The 15,540-nt window shown below is 40.3% G+C and overlaps 1 protein-coding gene across 2 annotated transcripts in view; it reads left to right on the top strand.

Moving 5' to 3' along the window:
* LOC140491626 (tudor domain-containing protein 7-like) overlaps window positions 1-15,540 on the top strand; it is a 118,130-nt gene that overhangs the window by 60,296 nt on the left and 42,294 nt on the right. For both annotated transcript variants that reach the window (XM_072590085.1, XM_072590092.1), the window contains exons 7-8: window positions 2,392-3,101; window positions 9,494-9,680. In XM_072590085.1, the coding sequence (XP_072446186.1) occupies window positions 2,392-3,101; window positions 9,494-9,680 (897 nt within the window). The remainder of the gene's footprint in view (window positions 1-2,391; window positions 3,102-9,493; window positions 9,681-15,540) is intronic.

Here is a 15,540-nt window from a genome sequence, read left to right as displayed (position 1 = left end):
AAGCTGTAGTGTATCCACGAAGCTCAAAAAAAAAGATTCCTGAATCTTTTATCTGAAAGCCTCATGTCCTACGTGGTTTACTTCGTTTGCTAATGAACACTCCTAATGTAAACAAAACCCCATTACTGGTCAGAAAGTCTCTCTCTATAACTGTGTTTGAGAAGAAATCATCATGGCTACAGAAGTGCTCAGAATTTAATGATTAATTCCCCTTCAGACATAGAGACCAAAATCCACATTCACTAGCTCAACTCCAAAATATAAATGAACAATATGAAAATGTAAATAAATCTCACACCTTGCATCATATCTACATCATAAATTTTCTTCACTTGATTTTCAGTACAACATTTGTCATCATTTTGCATGCTTACCATCATCTTGGAAAAAAATCCACCTTTGCACATAGGTTATGGACTCGTTAATTCAAGGTCTGAGCTATATTCAGAAAATATTATGATTGCATATTGGGTGATATACCAGTAGCCATCATTTGAAATATGATGTCCTGTGTTTGTTATTCTCATTTTTTGTTCAAGGGATGTTGACATTGCTAGCTAGGCAAGACCTCAGTACTCATCCGAGATCACCACCTTCTGAAGGGCAATGTGCTGCTGCCTTGAAATGTTGTAGTCCATGGTTTAGAGGAGGGAGTGGGTTAGCCCACCGACAGTGCTATTAAGGGAGTTCCAGGATTGTCATCCAGCTGTGTTTATTGCTGATCTATAGTTTTCCTGAGCGGGTGATGATGTGTTACTGCCTTAAACTGCTGCAAACTTGTTATGATGGAGCTATCATGATGATGTTAGGCAAGGGCATGGCAAAGCAGGGAATCGAAGGCCTCTGATACTCTAGGTTTGAAAAAGTACTTTCCTTTAAACAGCAAACATTTGTTTCTCAGAAAGAGACATTGCAGCATTAATGCTTCGTCTGCAACTATTCACCTGTTCATCCTGTATAACATTTGAACAATTTTTATGGAATCCTCATTATGTTTTTTGTCAGTATGCGCACTAACCTTTTGCAAATAAGTCACAGTTGTTAATGCAATTAATTAGCTTCTTGGCCATCAAAGATAGCTTCAATTATTAGAGTTGGAAATTGCCCATTCACTCCAATGGTTTCCAGCAAATTTGTTGAGAGTCTAAATGTCTGTAGGCTCTTAGGAATGAGGATCTATTTATTATGTAACCATAAAAAGTTATTTCATCAGGTTTCTTAGGTGATGGTCCTGGAATGCATAACTTTGTTGAATACTTTAACTCCTTCTGTAGGCTGGGAGCCCACTTGTGCTGATTCCATTGCTGCTTTAGATGAGATTTGATTTACTTTGCACAGACCATTATATCAAACATGGAGCCCATGTCCTTAGGTGTTCAGATCACAAAACCGTTAGAGCTAACCTAGAAATTTTAATGTCAGTTGGTGCTCTGGTGGTATTTCTCATCGAGAGGGGACACAAGGGTGTCTGACTCTGTTTCAACCAAGAACAAAAACAAGAAAACTTGAGGCTGGCCTAAGACATCTGTAAAGAGACACTGTTTATGCATTTGTATAACAGCTAGGAAATAATATGTGAAGCCTCCTGCTTGCACTCCAGAGGGGGGACAGGCCTTTGTATATGAGGCATAATCTGGAATTATTTAAATCAATGTCGACTTCAAGTCTGAATGGCAACACGGTTACTGAAACAGTTGGATAACATTTGACTAACTGAATTATTTTCTTTGTGGTGGATAGTTTGTAATTCATGTATTACTTTAAAAGTGAGCAATTCAAATGCTTTTATAGTTGAACAAATCAGTGTCAAACTATAGGTGCGGCAAACCTTTTGAGGGGTGCAGTATTTTAGTCCTATATAAAAATGAGTTGGTACATCCTATCGTCGTGCCATGGCAACCTTTTCCTTTGTAATCCTACAACAACTTAAAGCTCATAAGGGAGGATTGTGACCCTGACCTAGCTCATAACCATAGCATATGATGCACTTAATTACCAAATGATTGGGGATCCTCTCAAGGTAAGTTTTGCCAAGTAATAGTGCCTTCAATTTTGGCATTTTGGAGGACAAGAAAATAGATACAATCACATTGTTCTTTCACTTTAGCCCAGTGGGTACACTGGTTAGTATCACTGAAAGTTTAGACACAGTTTCTGAACACAAAACATTTAATGTCTTCTGAATGCTGACTGATCTACTTGGTCCCAGGATTATCTGATTTTTTTTTTGAAAACACGTATGTATTACCTGATTTAACAAGTACAGTTTTCATTTTTTGGACAGTTGTTTACATGCACTTATTTTTTCTTAATAAAATAAGTGCCTGTAGATAGATAGACAGACAGCTTTGTATTGTACTAAACTTGTGTTATTCTCACTACTTTATCTAGGTTGAAAAGTCAGCATCTAGTGGTTTGGCAGAATTGCTGCTTTACCCTGCAAAGAGTGGCCAACAGCAAAAGAAGTCAAGTTTTCACCCAAAGCCAGCTGATAAAAAAACGGACATATCATTTTCTAAAAAAAGTGCAGCTCAAGGAGGGAAACTAGTTGCACCTAAAAGCTTAGTTCCAAAGGATTTTGAGGTGAAACAAAAAGTCATTAAGCTATTACAAAAGTACAGCAGTGGACTTTGGGCCAACGCACTTCCAAAATTGTTTGAAGAGACATACAAAATGCAGTTTCCTCAGAATATTTTAAATGATCTTGACTGCTTATCTGACATTTGCACCGTGGATTATGCAGTGTCCGGCGATCGCAAAAAGGCAATTCTTTATGCAAAAATGGTTAAAACCACCAATGAGCAAAACGATAAACCTAAAGAGACACTCCCTCCAGTATTGGTGACTCCCACTGCTTTGGTGAAACCCGAACTGAAAGAGGTCATCAGTGAGGAACAGTGTGATCTAGGACTTCAGACTCACAAAACCTGTAGTGATCCTGAACATCTGGCATTAACTGAAAATGAGGTGACTGTGGTTACGAGTGAACTTAAAGAAAGTTGTTCGATGCAATCTTTGCCTTCCCCACTCAGCATCCCTGCAGAGCAATTCCCGTCCGTGTTGGTTGTTGAACTTCACAACACCTCTGAAGCTGTTATCAGGTGAGCCTGTCTCATAATCTAAGTTTCTAGTTAAATGTAAGGAGAACACAATTGCTCTTCGCATGGAAGAATCTGCCAAGTTTCAATCAAGCCGTTAGGTATGCAACATGTTTAAGCTTCTGTTGTAATTTTGATATTTGCCAATATTATAGTTTATTTCATTTGTTAGCTCACCAGTTATTTTATTTCCAAATAAAAGCAACACAGTTGGCCCTAGGTAAGCTCTTTCCACTTAAGCAGTCAATTTTATATTTTTAATACATAGTTGACCTCCTGTAACTTTGCTCATTGGCTGAGACCAGATTATGAATTTATCACGTAGATAGTCCTGCTATGGCTGAAATAGAGGTAGACAAGCGAGAGGCTGGAAGAACACAGCAAGCAGGCAGCATCAGGAGGTGGAGAAGTCAACGTCTCGGATGTAACCCTTCAGGATTGGGGGTGGGTGTGAGAGGAGCTGCAGATAAAGTGGGTTGGGGGAAGGGTGGTGAGGTGGGGATAGATGAATACAGCTAGTGGGTGCAACATTCCCTCGGTTTGCATTTGGTCTCCCTGATGTAGAGGAGACCATATTGGGAGCACCTGATACAGTAAACTAGGTTGGAGGAGAGACAAGTGAAGCTCTGTCTCACCTAGAAAGGCTGTTTGCAGCCCTGGATGGAAGTGAGGGGAGTGGTGTGCCAGTAGGTTTTGCATCTTTTTCTTTTGCTGGGGAAGGTATGTGGGGCTTTGGGGGAATGGAGGAGGGTGGGATTTGGTGGGGAGAATGGCATGAACCAAGGTTTGGCGAAGGGAACAGTCCTTGTGGAAGGCAGCAAGGGATGGGGAGGGGGAAGATGTTCTTTGTGATGGTGTCTAGTTGGAGTTGGCAGAAGTGTTTAAGGATGATGCATTAGATGCAGAGATTGGTGGGGTGGTAGGTGAGGATAATGGAGACCCTATCTTTATTGTGTTTAGAGGTGGGGGTGGTTCGAACAGTAGAACAAGGAATAGAGGTGCTGCAGTGGAGGGGTGTCTGGATGACAGAGTGGGGAAAAGCATAATGTTCAAAATAGGTGGACATCCAGGCAGCTTAGGAGTGTAATGTCTCCTTGTCCAAGCAGATGTGATGGAGGTGGAGAAATTGGGAGAATGGGATGGAGTTCTTGCAGGATACTGGGTGGGAGGAGGTTTAGTCCAGATAGTTGAGTGTCTGTGGGTTTATGTCTGTCTGCAGATTGTTGCTGGAGATGGAAATGGAGAGATCAAGAAAGGGGAAGGAGGTGTCCAAGATAGACCAAGTGAATTTGAGGATAGGGTGGAAGTTGTGAATTCGATGAGCTACTCCAGTTCAGCCTGTGGGTGCAGGACACTGCAACGATGCAGTCATCGATGTAACAGCAGAAGTGTTGGGGCGCATTGCCTGTGTAAATACTGAGGGGGGATTGTTCGTTGTAAAGAGGCAGGCATAGCTGGGGCCCATCTGAGTGACCATGACCACCCCTCTGGACTTGGAGGAAATGGGAGGACTTAAAGGCAAAGCTATTAATGGTGAGGATTAGTTCAGCGAGACGGAGGAAGTTACAAAGAGGTGGAGGGCGTGGTTGGTGGTGCACATGTCGGTGGAAAGTGCCTGAACCACCGGGAGGAGGATGGAGTCGTGGTGGGACAAGGTAGTCCAGTGGGGCAGGAGCATGCGGAGACAATGGGTCGGCTGGGGTAGTTGGGCTTGTGGATCCTGGGGAGCAGGTAGAACCGGACAGCACGAGGCGGGGGGTACTCTGAGACTGGAGGCAGTGGAGAGGAGACTGGAGGCAATCAGGGCATGGACAGTGTAAGTGATTTTGGCCTGATGGAGTCATGGTGGAGTCGTGGTCAAGGGGGAGGTAGGACGTGGAGTTGGAGAGTTGGCGTTTGGCCTCTGTGACAAAGAGATCAGTTCAAAATACTACCGCCCCACCTTCTTCAGCAGGTTTGATGGTCAACCTGTGGTTGGTGAGGAGAGAGTGGAGTGCTGCACGTTCGAAGCGGGGTGAAGTTGGAGTGGGTGAGGGGGACGGAGAGATTGAGGCAGCTTATGTCACATTGGCAGTCAGCAATGAAGAGGTCTCGGGCGGGTACAAGGCCGAGCAGAGGGGGGCGGTGATCTGGTGGTTAGGGAAGGTTAGAGGCAGGAGAAGGGGTCATTGGAGGGAGGTTAAGGTGTTTTGTTGCAGAAGGCATGGGGGCGGAGACAGTGGAAGAGCTCCATGTGTGGAAGGTACTGAATTCGTTGAGATGATGGGCGGAAGGACACAAACATGGCTGAAATAGAAATACTCATTCAGTGTTGTAACATGAATCATTTCGAGCAATGTGCCAGATGTTTCTGATGTTATTGGATGAATGCTACAGATTTGTATGTCATTCCTTATCTATATAGTGGAGGTGTTAATCCATTCAAAATAAACTGTGCTGTCATAAATGGGAACATAAACACGTTGCATCAACATTAATATTCTTTTGACTATTTTGTAATCTCTATGTTGCAGTGTTATTAATCTGCCATATGGAAAAGGTTTTGAAATGTATTTTTCTCCTTTTAACCCAACTTCCTATCCCACAATCTAATACTACAAGATATATTTTGCTTCACTTTCCTTTATCCAGAAAAAAAGCTTTCCTATTGCACTATGTGCTCTTCCCTTTCTTTCTCGATCCCAATCCAGTAAAACCAGTGGGATGAATGTGTAGATCAGAGACTGGTTTTGGGAAAACCGATTTCAGTATATGGGGCATCGGTCCCAGTATTGGGGAAAGAGGGAGCCGCACTGTTGGTCTTCACGTGAACTTCACTGAAACCAGTATCCTGATGAATCTTCTTACAATGACTGAAATGAGAGTTTTAAATGATGATTAGATTTACATTTAGTTTTTGTTGTCACGTGTTGTTGCCGCATCAGGCCTCCTTGGATACAAAGGTATCCGCATACAAAAAACTGAGGTACAAAGTAGTAAAAGAAACCAAGTTAAAATGACCTTCATAGAATATGTAGAGAAAATAAAGAAACAAGGTGTTAGTTAACATTAGCTAACAGTAGTTAACATCAACATTAACATAGTTAGCACTTAATGACTAGCCAGTTGTTGAGGAGGTGACAGGGTTGGAGGAGGACTAGCAGAGGAAGTGGCAGATGCAGGTACAGTTACAAACAACATTTAAAAAAATATGTGGACAAGTATGTGAATAGGAAAGGTTTCGACAGATATGAGCTAAATTCAAGCAGATAGGGCTAGTTTAGTTTGGGTAACCTGGTCGGCATGAATGAGTTGTTTGACTCTGACTCTGAGAGGAAATTAGTAAGTTAATGACGAAGGGCTAAGTAATACTTTAGGGTAGCGATACATATGCCAGGAATCAATATGGAAGGAAGAACAGAGCAAACAAAATGTGTTGACATTGAAGTAACCCCACAGAGGCCAGTATCCTGTCACTAAATTGCTCTTTATTTACACATGGAGAGTTCTTTACGTTGATTCAGCTTCCTTAGTGCCAGCTCTTAGAGTGAACAGAACCTCTGACACTCCTATTTATATATGTGAGCCAAGGTTCCCTGATTTTACCAAATTAACAGCCTCAATCAGGGAAATCATATTCTGAGGTCCACCTGGCTGACCTCATTACAATCACTACAGCCATGACCTTGGATCATAACCCTGAATCACCATTGGATGTATTTAAATTTTATGCAGTATGTGTGTCTTTTTTAAAAAGAATAGGTCCAGCCAAAAGACTATTTCAAATGTAATTTCAGTAATCGTCCAGAGACGATGCCTGCAATTTCACACCTAACAGTTTCAAGGTGGCTTTGAAAAGAGCAACATACTGTAAATGGAATTGTAACCTCCTGTGATATCTCTGATTGTGGACATGATGGCAAAAAATATTACAGTCTGGGTGAAAGACATGTAGGTGTTTCATCCATTCAAAAATAGACAATAAATAGGGGTTCAAAGCAATTTTCAACCCTGGTCTGTGTGTGCATGTGGGCTGAACTACTTTTTGCGTGTTAGTGAAGTGTTAGTGTGTTGTGAAAGCCACAGTTAAAGGAATATTCACTCGTCATTCCAGTTAAATTATCATTTTCCTCAGAGTGCTCGAAGCTAGCCAGCAGGCCTATCATAAAACAGGACAAAAGAATTTTGTGTTTAAACTTTGGACTGTCTTCTTATTGTTGATCTTTCTTCTTGTATTTCTAACTAATAAATTCATTCTTTTGTTAGCTTATACAAGCTTGGATAATTTGGCCCTATTCAAAGCATAAATCCTTTTGGTTACAAGGGAGGGAATCCTTTTTAATTAACCTTATTGCATGGTTGGTGAATACTGAATGGCAGCAAGTTCACCCCCCATCTGAAGCCATGTGAAATTGGGGAACCTTACTTCAGACCTGGTTGTATCAGTGCATCAATAAAACTGGAAAGTTGTGGGAAAGGAAGAATAAGTATGTCAGTGTTGATAAGGACAAATTGAGTGGTGCAGGCAGAGACCAAATTTAACGGTAACAGTGCCTCAGAGGAAGGTTCATGCAAGGATTACTAACTAAATAAAATTCAACTCACTTTATCTGAATGCACTGAGCATTTCCCCAAAATCGATGAACTTGTGATACAAATTGAGAAAATAGGTTTGTTTAGGTCTAATCATCATGACAGACAAGAGTACAAGGTGACCAAATTGGGAAATACATATTCCAGAGTATCAAATAGAAAGGCAGAGTGGAAAAGGATAACCTTAATGAAGAAGGTTAATATAAGGACCTGATTGAGGAAGGGTTTCTGGTTTTGAAGTCAGGAAGTAGGAGATTGTGTGGATGTCGACTAGAAACAGCAAGGGGTAGAAAACACTGCAGGGGAATAGTTTATTTTCCCATTCACCTCCCCCCCGCCCCCGCCCCCGCCCCGCCATCACCAACGTAAGTTATGATATTGGACAGAACAATTTATATGAAATTATAGGAACATGAAACCAAAGTAATGTAATAGTTTTGGAGGACCTCATTTATCTTAATATAGACCAGGGAAATCAAGTTGGCAAAAGTAGCCTGGCAGATGAATTTATAGAATACTTTTGTGATATTTTCCTAACACAATATTTTGTAGAATCTAATAAGAATAAAGATACTTGAGATCTACTTTTGTCCAATGAAACAGGGTTAATTAGTAATATCATGACAAACGATCTGGTAAATGGTGATCATAGTGGAATTGAATTCCATATTAAATTTGAAAATGGCCTACTCCGATCTTGCAAACCTTAAAAGACAGATACATAGGATGAGGGAACAACTGACCATGGTTGATTGGGTAAATAGGCTAAAAGATGTGGAGTCGATGAATAATGTGAAAAATTCAAAGAAACAGCTCAAAATATATAAATAAAATATATTACATTGTAAAATAAAAACTAAGCAAGAAGGGGTCCATCTGTAACTTATTAAATCATTTTGTGTAGGCTAAGATCCCAGTAAATGACAAAAATGGAAAAAAGACTGTTTCTCAATCACGTGCATTGACCCTCCACTGCTTTGTCAGACTGTTGATCTGATGTCCATTCATGTATAGGAATGTTGAGCAGGAATGAACCATTCAGACCCTCAAGTCTGCTGGTCATCTACTTCAACACGATATCCCAGCACAGTTCTCCATTTCCCTTGATGCCATTGGCAATCCATCATTTTGTTCAAAGCACTATCCAGGACTACTTCACTGATATTCCACGGTGTAGGAAGAATCAAGTAATTTTAAATACTAAACTGAATTAACATTAAAATTTCTCAAAATGGGTCTAAACTCACTCCTTTTTCCTGGCCCTCATTACTATAGTGGGTAAACAAACTAATCCCTCTCATCTCCAGATGGGACATGAAATTCCCTTTGCTGGGATTTGAAATGAGCATAGCAACATTTACTGCATGTGGATCTGTGACGTAACTGATATTATTTTCAGATAAGCAATAAAGACTCCTAATGAGAGGGAAATATGAAGTTCTTAATCTGGTAGCATGGTTATAGCAAATTGCAGCAGGATATGGACAACTTTGAATTGACTGCATTACGTGGTGCTCATGTGGATGTTCTTAAAACTGATATTCGATATCAAAAGCATTTTGTTTCTCAACAGTAACATGTTAAATCTGAGCATAAGAATTATGGAAGTCATGTAAAAACCATAGCAATTTGAGACTCAGCGTTACGTACATTCACCACTGTCACCCATTTGTTACAAAACATTTTGTAAAACTCCTTCATTACTCAAGCCATATTGAAATTTTTTAAAGCTGCTTGGAAGTAATGTTTTAACAAAGAAATTAATATTGAAGGAAAACGCTAAAATATTTTGACACCTAAATATATTTACCTTGCCCTTGCAGATACATTGGGCCAGAATATTCTGGTGCTCTTGAACAAATGGAAGATGCAATGAAAGAGTACTACACTTACACTGGTGACCTGATACCAATGAGTTCACAAAGTACTGGACAACTTGTGGCTGTTAGTGCTGAGGAGGATTCCTGGTTAAGAGCCCAGATTGTTTCAGTAGATGCTGCAAAAGTCAAGGTACTAGTACTTATGCTTGACGTAAAAGTAATATGTGAAAACTTGTGGATGTTTTACATGAACAGTTTAGTTAAATCATAATATCTTCACCCTCCAGTAAGAGAGATTACCATTTCAACTACATTTTGTTAAAAAAAATATAGACTGAAGGGATGTTTTAACTATGGCCACAGCAAATCATACTGTCGAACAGCTATAAAGTGTGACAGTGTTAGAAGTCAAACAGCTATGAAGTGACAGTTTGGAATCATACAGTAAACAAGAGTGTATCATACAAGGGACATGCAAGTCTTGCAAATACAACGTAGCTTTTAAGGTGACCATATATGTGACCACGCATCTGTTTTAAAAGGAACTAAGTAGAGCAAAATGTTGACCACTCACAGCAAGCAGAATGTAGAGCAAAGAGCAGGATCTAAATTGCCAAAAAGAAGTTAAGTAACAAATATACAGCAAATTTCAAAAGCTAAGGGATAAGTAGATGGAGGCGAACGCTTTAAGTTCTGTAATACACTATTTCATGAGGGAAATGGCAGGACTGACAGCTCAATATTAGAGTGTGTAGAATCTTTCTGTGGGATGGGGTGTATGTTAAAGAAGTTGTGTTGTATTGCAATAAGGAGAGATGTTATCTTAGAATGTTCAAATGGGGCCATATGGGTAGCGCAAAAAGGGGGCAATCATTTTTCTGTGGGTGTACTACAGACAAACAGTCAGGGAGGGATAGAAAAATGGGTGTGGAGGCAGATCTCAGTGAAGTGAAAAATAATATGGTAATAATAGAAGGGGATTTCAGCTTGGCTAATATTAGCTGGAATGTACAAAATGTGAAAGGCTTAGAGGGGCAGAATTCATTTTGAGTGTCCACGAGATCGTTTTAAACCAGTACGTATGAAGCCCTACATGAGAATGGTCAGTGCTCAACCAAATTTCTGGGAACCTTCCAGGCAAGTGGTAGGTGTAGCAATGGGGGAGCATTTTGGTGATAGTGGCAATAATTCAGTATGGTTTTAGGTAATTATGGAACAAGTTGGATGGTAAATAAAGGTTCTGAATTGAGGGAAGGATGTTTTTTTAATGTAAGTTTTTATTGAAAAGCTTTTTAAATCTTTTACAAAACATTTATATATGAAGAAAAAGAATAACACCATCAAAACAGAAAAAATGGTAGTACAAAAAACAAGGCCATAGCATAGTACCATTGTTAATAAACAACCCACTATTCTACCAAAACAAACATATCTACTTAACTAAAACTAAACTACAAACATATTAAATAAATACTAGCTTAAACTACATTCAAATAACTTAAATAATATCTCACTACTTTATTTTACTCATCACACCTCCACTGAGGCTCCCATCCCTAGGACTACCATCTATAGTACCCATATTCTTTTCCTTCCAGTCTCCTCCTGGGGCCCCACGGGCACCCATAATGATTCCCACAGATATACACGGCCCTGATTAATATTGCTGATAAGTCAGCGTCCATATAATTTAAAAAGGGCCACCACATCCTATAAAACTGTTCCGTTTTGTGGTGCACCATATTTGTGAGGTAATCTTGGGGGAGATGCTCCGTCACCAGCCTCCGCCACTCAATAAGACCTGGTGATTTTTCTGATGTCCAATCCAGTAGAATGTTTTTCCTCGTGCAATGGGTAAGGATGTTACACAGTCTTTTCCCATGTTCCCCCAGAGAAGGCAAATTTGGCAACCCCAAAAGAAGAATTACTGGATTCACGTTAATTTCAATCCCAGGATGTCCTTTAGTTCCCTTACTATCGCACTCCAATATCTTTGTTATTGATCATGTTGCAAGATCCAATGTGTGAGAGTGCTCGTATTAATTATACATTTGGGACATCCTGATGCCGCTCCTCTCTTAAACTTTGCTAGTTTCTCTGGTGCCAAATGAGCCCTGTGTAAGATCTTCAATTGCATAGCCTGCGCTCTGTTACTTAAATTTTCCTTACATTCCCCCAGAAGTCTTCCCATACCTCTGGTAAAATGTCCTCGCCTAACTCTCGGTTCCACATCTTACAAAGTCCTTTCATATTCCCCCAGCACACAACCTTTCTGTAAATGATATAAAGTACTCAGTGAGAGTACCTGCACACTGGAGTATTCTGTTCTCTGCATCTGATTTATAACTCTGGGCCAAGAGTGTGGCCTTCCTCTGTATATAGTCCCTTATCTGGAAGTATCAAAAAAGGTCCCTTATGGACAATCCGTATTTCTGACTTAACTGACTAAATGACATCAGAACCTGTCCTTCAAATAAATCTCTCAAACATAGGATTCCCTTATTCTCCCATGTCTTAAAGCCAGAGTCCATTGCGGGAAGGCTGATTTTAACATCAGAATCTGACCAGACTGGACTTGGAGCAGCTACTTAGAAGAAAATCCATATCAGAGCAGTGGGAGGAATTGAAAAAAGTAATAGTGTGCAGGGCCAACATCTTTCCATAAAGATGAAAGATGCATCAACAAATCCAGAGAATCCTGGATGTCAAGGAATATATAGGATTGGGTAAGAAACAGAAAAGAAAGCTATAGTCGATATCAAAGGCTAAAAACTGCAGATGTCCCAAGACAAGTATGGAAAGTGTAGGGGTTTGCTTAAATAAAGTAGGAGAACAATGAAGGGGCACAAAAGAAAACAGTGGCAGTTAACATTAAGGACAATCTAAAGCTGGTTTCTGAGTAGATTGGGGTAAGAGAATAACCAGGAAAAGAGTAGGGACTGAAGTGGCAGTCTGTGCACGGAAGCAAAGGTCATAGCTAAGATCTTAAATGAGTAGTTTGCATCTGAATTCACAATCAAGAAAGATGAGTTAAGTCAAGCAATCAGGGAAGGGGATTGTGATCTACTTGAACAAATTAGCAGGTGGCAGATTTGAAAGTGGATAAATCATTAGAACAGCTAATGTGGTACCATTATTCAAGAAGAATAGGTAGGGATAAACCAGAAACAACAGGCCAGTGAGCCTATCATCTGTGGTAGGGAAACTATTGGAAAGAAAATTCCAAGGGACAAAATTAATCTCCACTTGGAGCAACAAGGATTAATCAAGGACAATCAACATAGCTTTGTTAGGGGAGACCATGTCTAACAAATTTGATTGGACCATTTTGAGGAGGTGAGTATATGCAGATGATGTAGTCTATATGGATTTCAGTAAGTCTTTTGGTAAGGTCTTGCATGACAGGGTGATAAGGTCTTGCATGTTAGGCCGCTAACATGCCTTGGGATCCAAGGCAATTTGTTCAATTGGATCCAAAACTGGCTTTGTGACATGGGCAAAGGTTGACAGTCAGAGTGTTTTTGTGATTGGAAGCTTGTGTCCAATGGCATCCCACAGGATTTGGTACTGAGTCCTTTGCTGTTTGATCTGTACGTCTGTGATCCAGACACTAATGTGAGAGGTATGATCAGTAAGTTTGCAGATGATACAAAAGTTGTTGGTGTGATAATTAGTGAGGAGGAAGCCTTAGATTACAAGACAATATAGGTGGGCTGTCAGATGGGCTGAACATTGGCAAATAGAATTTAATGCTACATTTGGGAGGCCTATCAAGGCAAGGGAGTATATATTGAACAGTAGGACCGTAGGAATTCTCTCTAGGTAGGAAAACTTTTCCTCTTGGTAGAGGGGTCAGTAATGGGGGAAACAGTTTTAAGAGAAGGAGCAGGAAGTTTAAAGTGGATTTGAGGGGAAAAAAATTCACCGATGATTGTGAGTATCTGGACTTCACTATCTGCAGCAGTAGTAGAGGCGGGAACCCTCAAAACTTTACAGAAGTATTTAGATAAGCACTTGGAATACCATAGCATACAAGGCAATGGGCCAAGAGATGACCAGCATGGACACAATGGGCCGAAAAGTTTCTTGTTGTAAAGACTCCATGCCTGTATATGAAATAGTGCTCCTGCATTATACTTTGATATGCCTTAACACTGCTAATGGCACATTCTTCTCTTTTGCAACTCTTAAGAATAGGGAGGGTAGTTGTAAATTTCTATATTCATTGAGATATTATATTTCTCATTTCTCTAAAGTAATATTGATACATAAAATTGCCATGCAGGTGCAGTGAACAAGTAGCAAGGCAAATAGTATGCTAGTTTTCATTGTAAGGAGTTTGGAATACTGGAGTAACAAGACTTGGTGAGGTCACCTTTGGGCTTTTGTGCCATTTTGGTTTCCTTACATAAAGAAGGATTTGCTTGCGTTTGAGGGGGCTCAACCAATTTCATTAAACTGATTTCTGAGGTAAACTGGTTGCCCTAATTGGAGATTGGATATAATGGGTCTACATTTTCTGTAAAATGTAGAGGTATGAAAGATGCCTTCATTAAAAATTGGATTTTTTGTTTTGTTGGCTTGAAAGGGTAAGGTATATAGTGATTGTCTCCCCTGACTGAGAAATCTAGAACTTGGCATCATGGCATCAGGTTACCATACATCAAGAACATTTCTGAACTGACAGCCAGACTACTACGACCACTAGGACTCATAACAGCACACAAACCAACAGCCACTCTCAGACAATAACTCACCAGGACAAAGAACCCGATACCCAGCATGAGCAAAACCAACGTAGTGTACAAAATCCCATGCAAGGACTGCACAAAACACTTCATAGGACAAACAGTAAGACAGCTAACGATCTGTATCCATGAACACCAACTAGCCACAAAACGACACGACCAGCTATCCTTAGTAGCCGCACAAGCAGATGACAAGCAACATGAGTTTGACTGGAACAACCCTACTATTCTAGGACAAGCCAAACAAAGAACAGCCAGGGAATTCCTAGAGGCATGACACTCATCCACAGATTCAATCAATAAGCACATCGACCTGGACCCAATATACCGGCCACTGCAGCGGACAGCTGGAACTGACAACCGGAAGCAGCAGAGACAAACCACTATAAATGCCGGAGAAAAGATCACAGAAGCGCTTCACAGGAGGCCCCCAAGCACTGAGGATGTCACCCACACAGGGGACGAAACGTCTGCAACACAAATTCCCAGCTCGGCGAACAGAACCACAACAACGAGCACCCGAGCTACAAATCTTCTCACAAACTTTGATCAGGTTATGATTTTGGCTCAAGGGCACTATTTGGCCAATTCCTAATTTCATAAATATTGGCTTGTTTTTGTGTTGTGAAATGTGAACTATATTAGTTCTAGGACTCAATCTATTCAACTTGAGTTCAGGAGCAGACTAAGAACTGTTATAGTTTTGAGCTTTTAATGGGGCTCCAGAAAATGAGAAGGAGTTGGTTGAGTAAATTTGTCAGCAAATGTCAAAAGTGACTGGTGAGCGTAATACTAAATACAGGGAAGGAGTGCAATTTTTGATATTGAGAACTTCTTTGTTGGACTGGAGACATACTGACCAAAGAAGGAAGGGAAATTGTGTCTGCTGCTGGGTAATGAATTTGGCAAGTGGAGTGTGGTACAGTGGAACATGATTCACTTCACTGGGATGACAATGCAAGTTAATTCAGCATGGTTATGAAAGGAGAACAGAAAACATTGAGTGTGAGAATACGCAACTGAAGAAAATTTAAGTTCAGTGATTTAAGAACAGATCTAGGCTGCAGGGATTGATTGGAAATAGCAATGGCATAGTCAAGAAATGACAAAAACAATGGAGGATATGCATCTGAACTAACTAGGCATATTCTATTTGAAGGGAATAAGGTACAATGAATACGTACACTGGATGGCAATAAAAGCAGTTAAAATGAACTGAAAAGAAGCTTAGACAAATGATAGGAGCAAGATTTATTTAATTTTGAACCGTTAAGGAATGAATTGAAGCAGTTAATATGGAAT

This window comes from Chiloscyllium punctatum, chromosome 2, assembly GCF_047496795.1.
Source record: "Chiloscyllium punctatum isolate Juve2018m chromosome 2, sChiPun1.3, whole genome shotgun sequence".
Taxonomy (NCBI): domain Eukaryota; kingdom Metazoa; phylum Chordata; class Chondrichthyes; order Orectolobiformes; family Hemiscylliidae; genus Chiloscyllium; species Chiloscyllium punctatum.
This window is presented reverse-complemented; position numbering and strand designations above follow the sequence as displayed.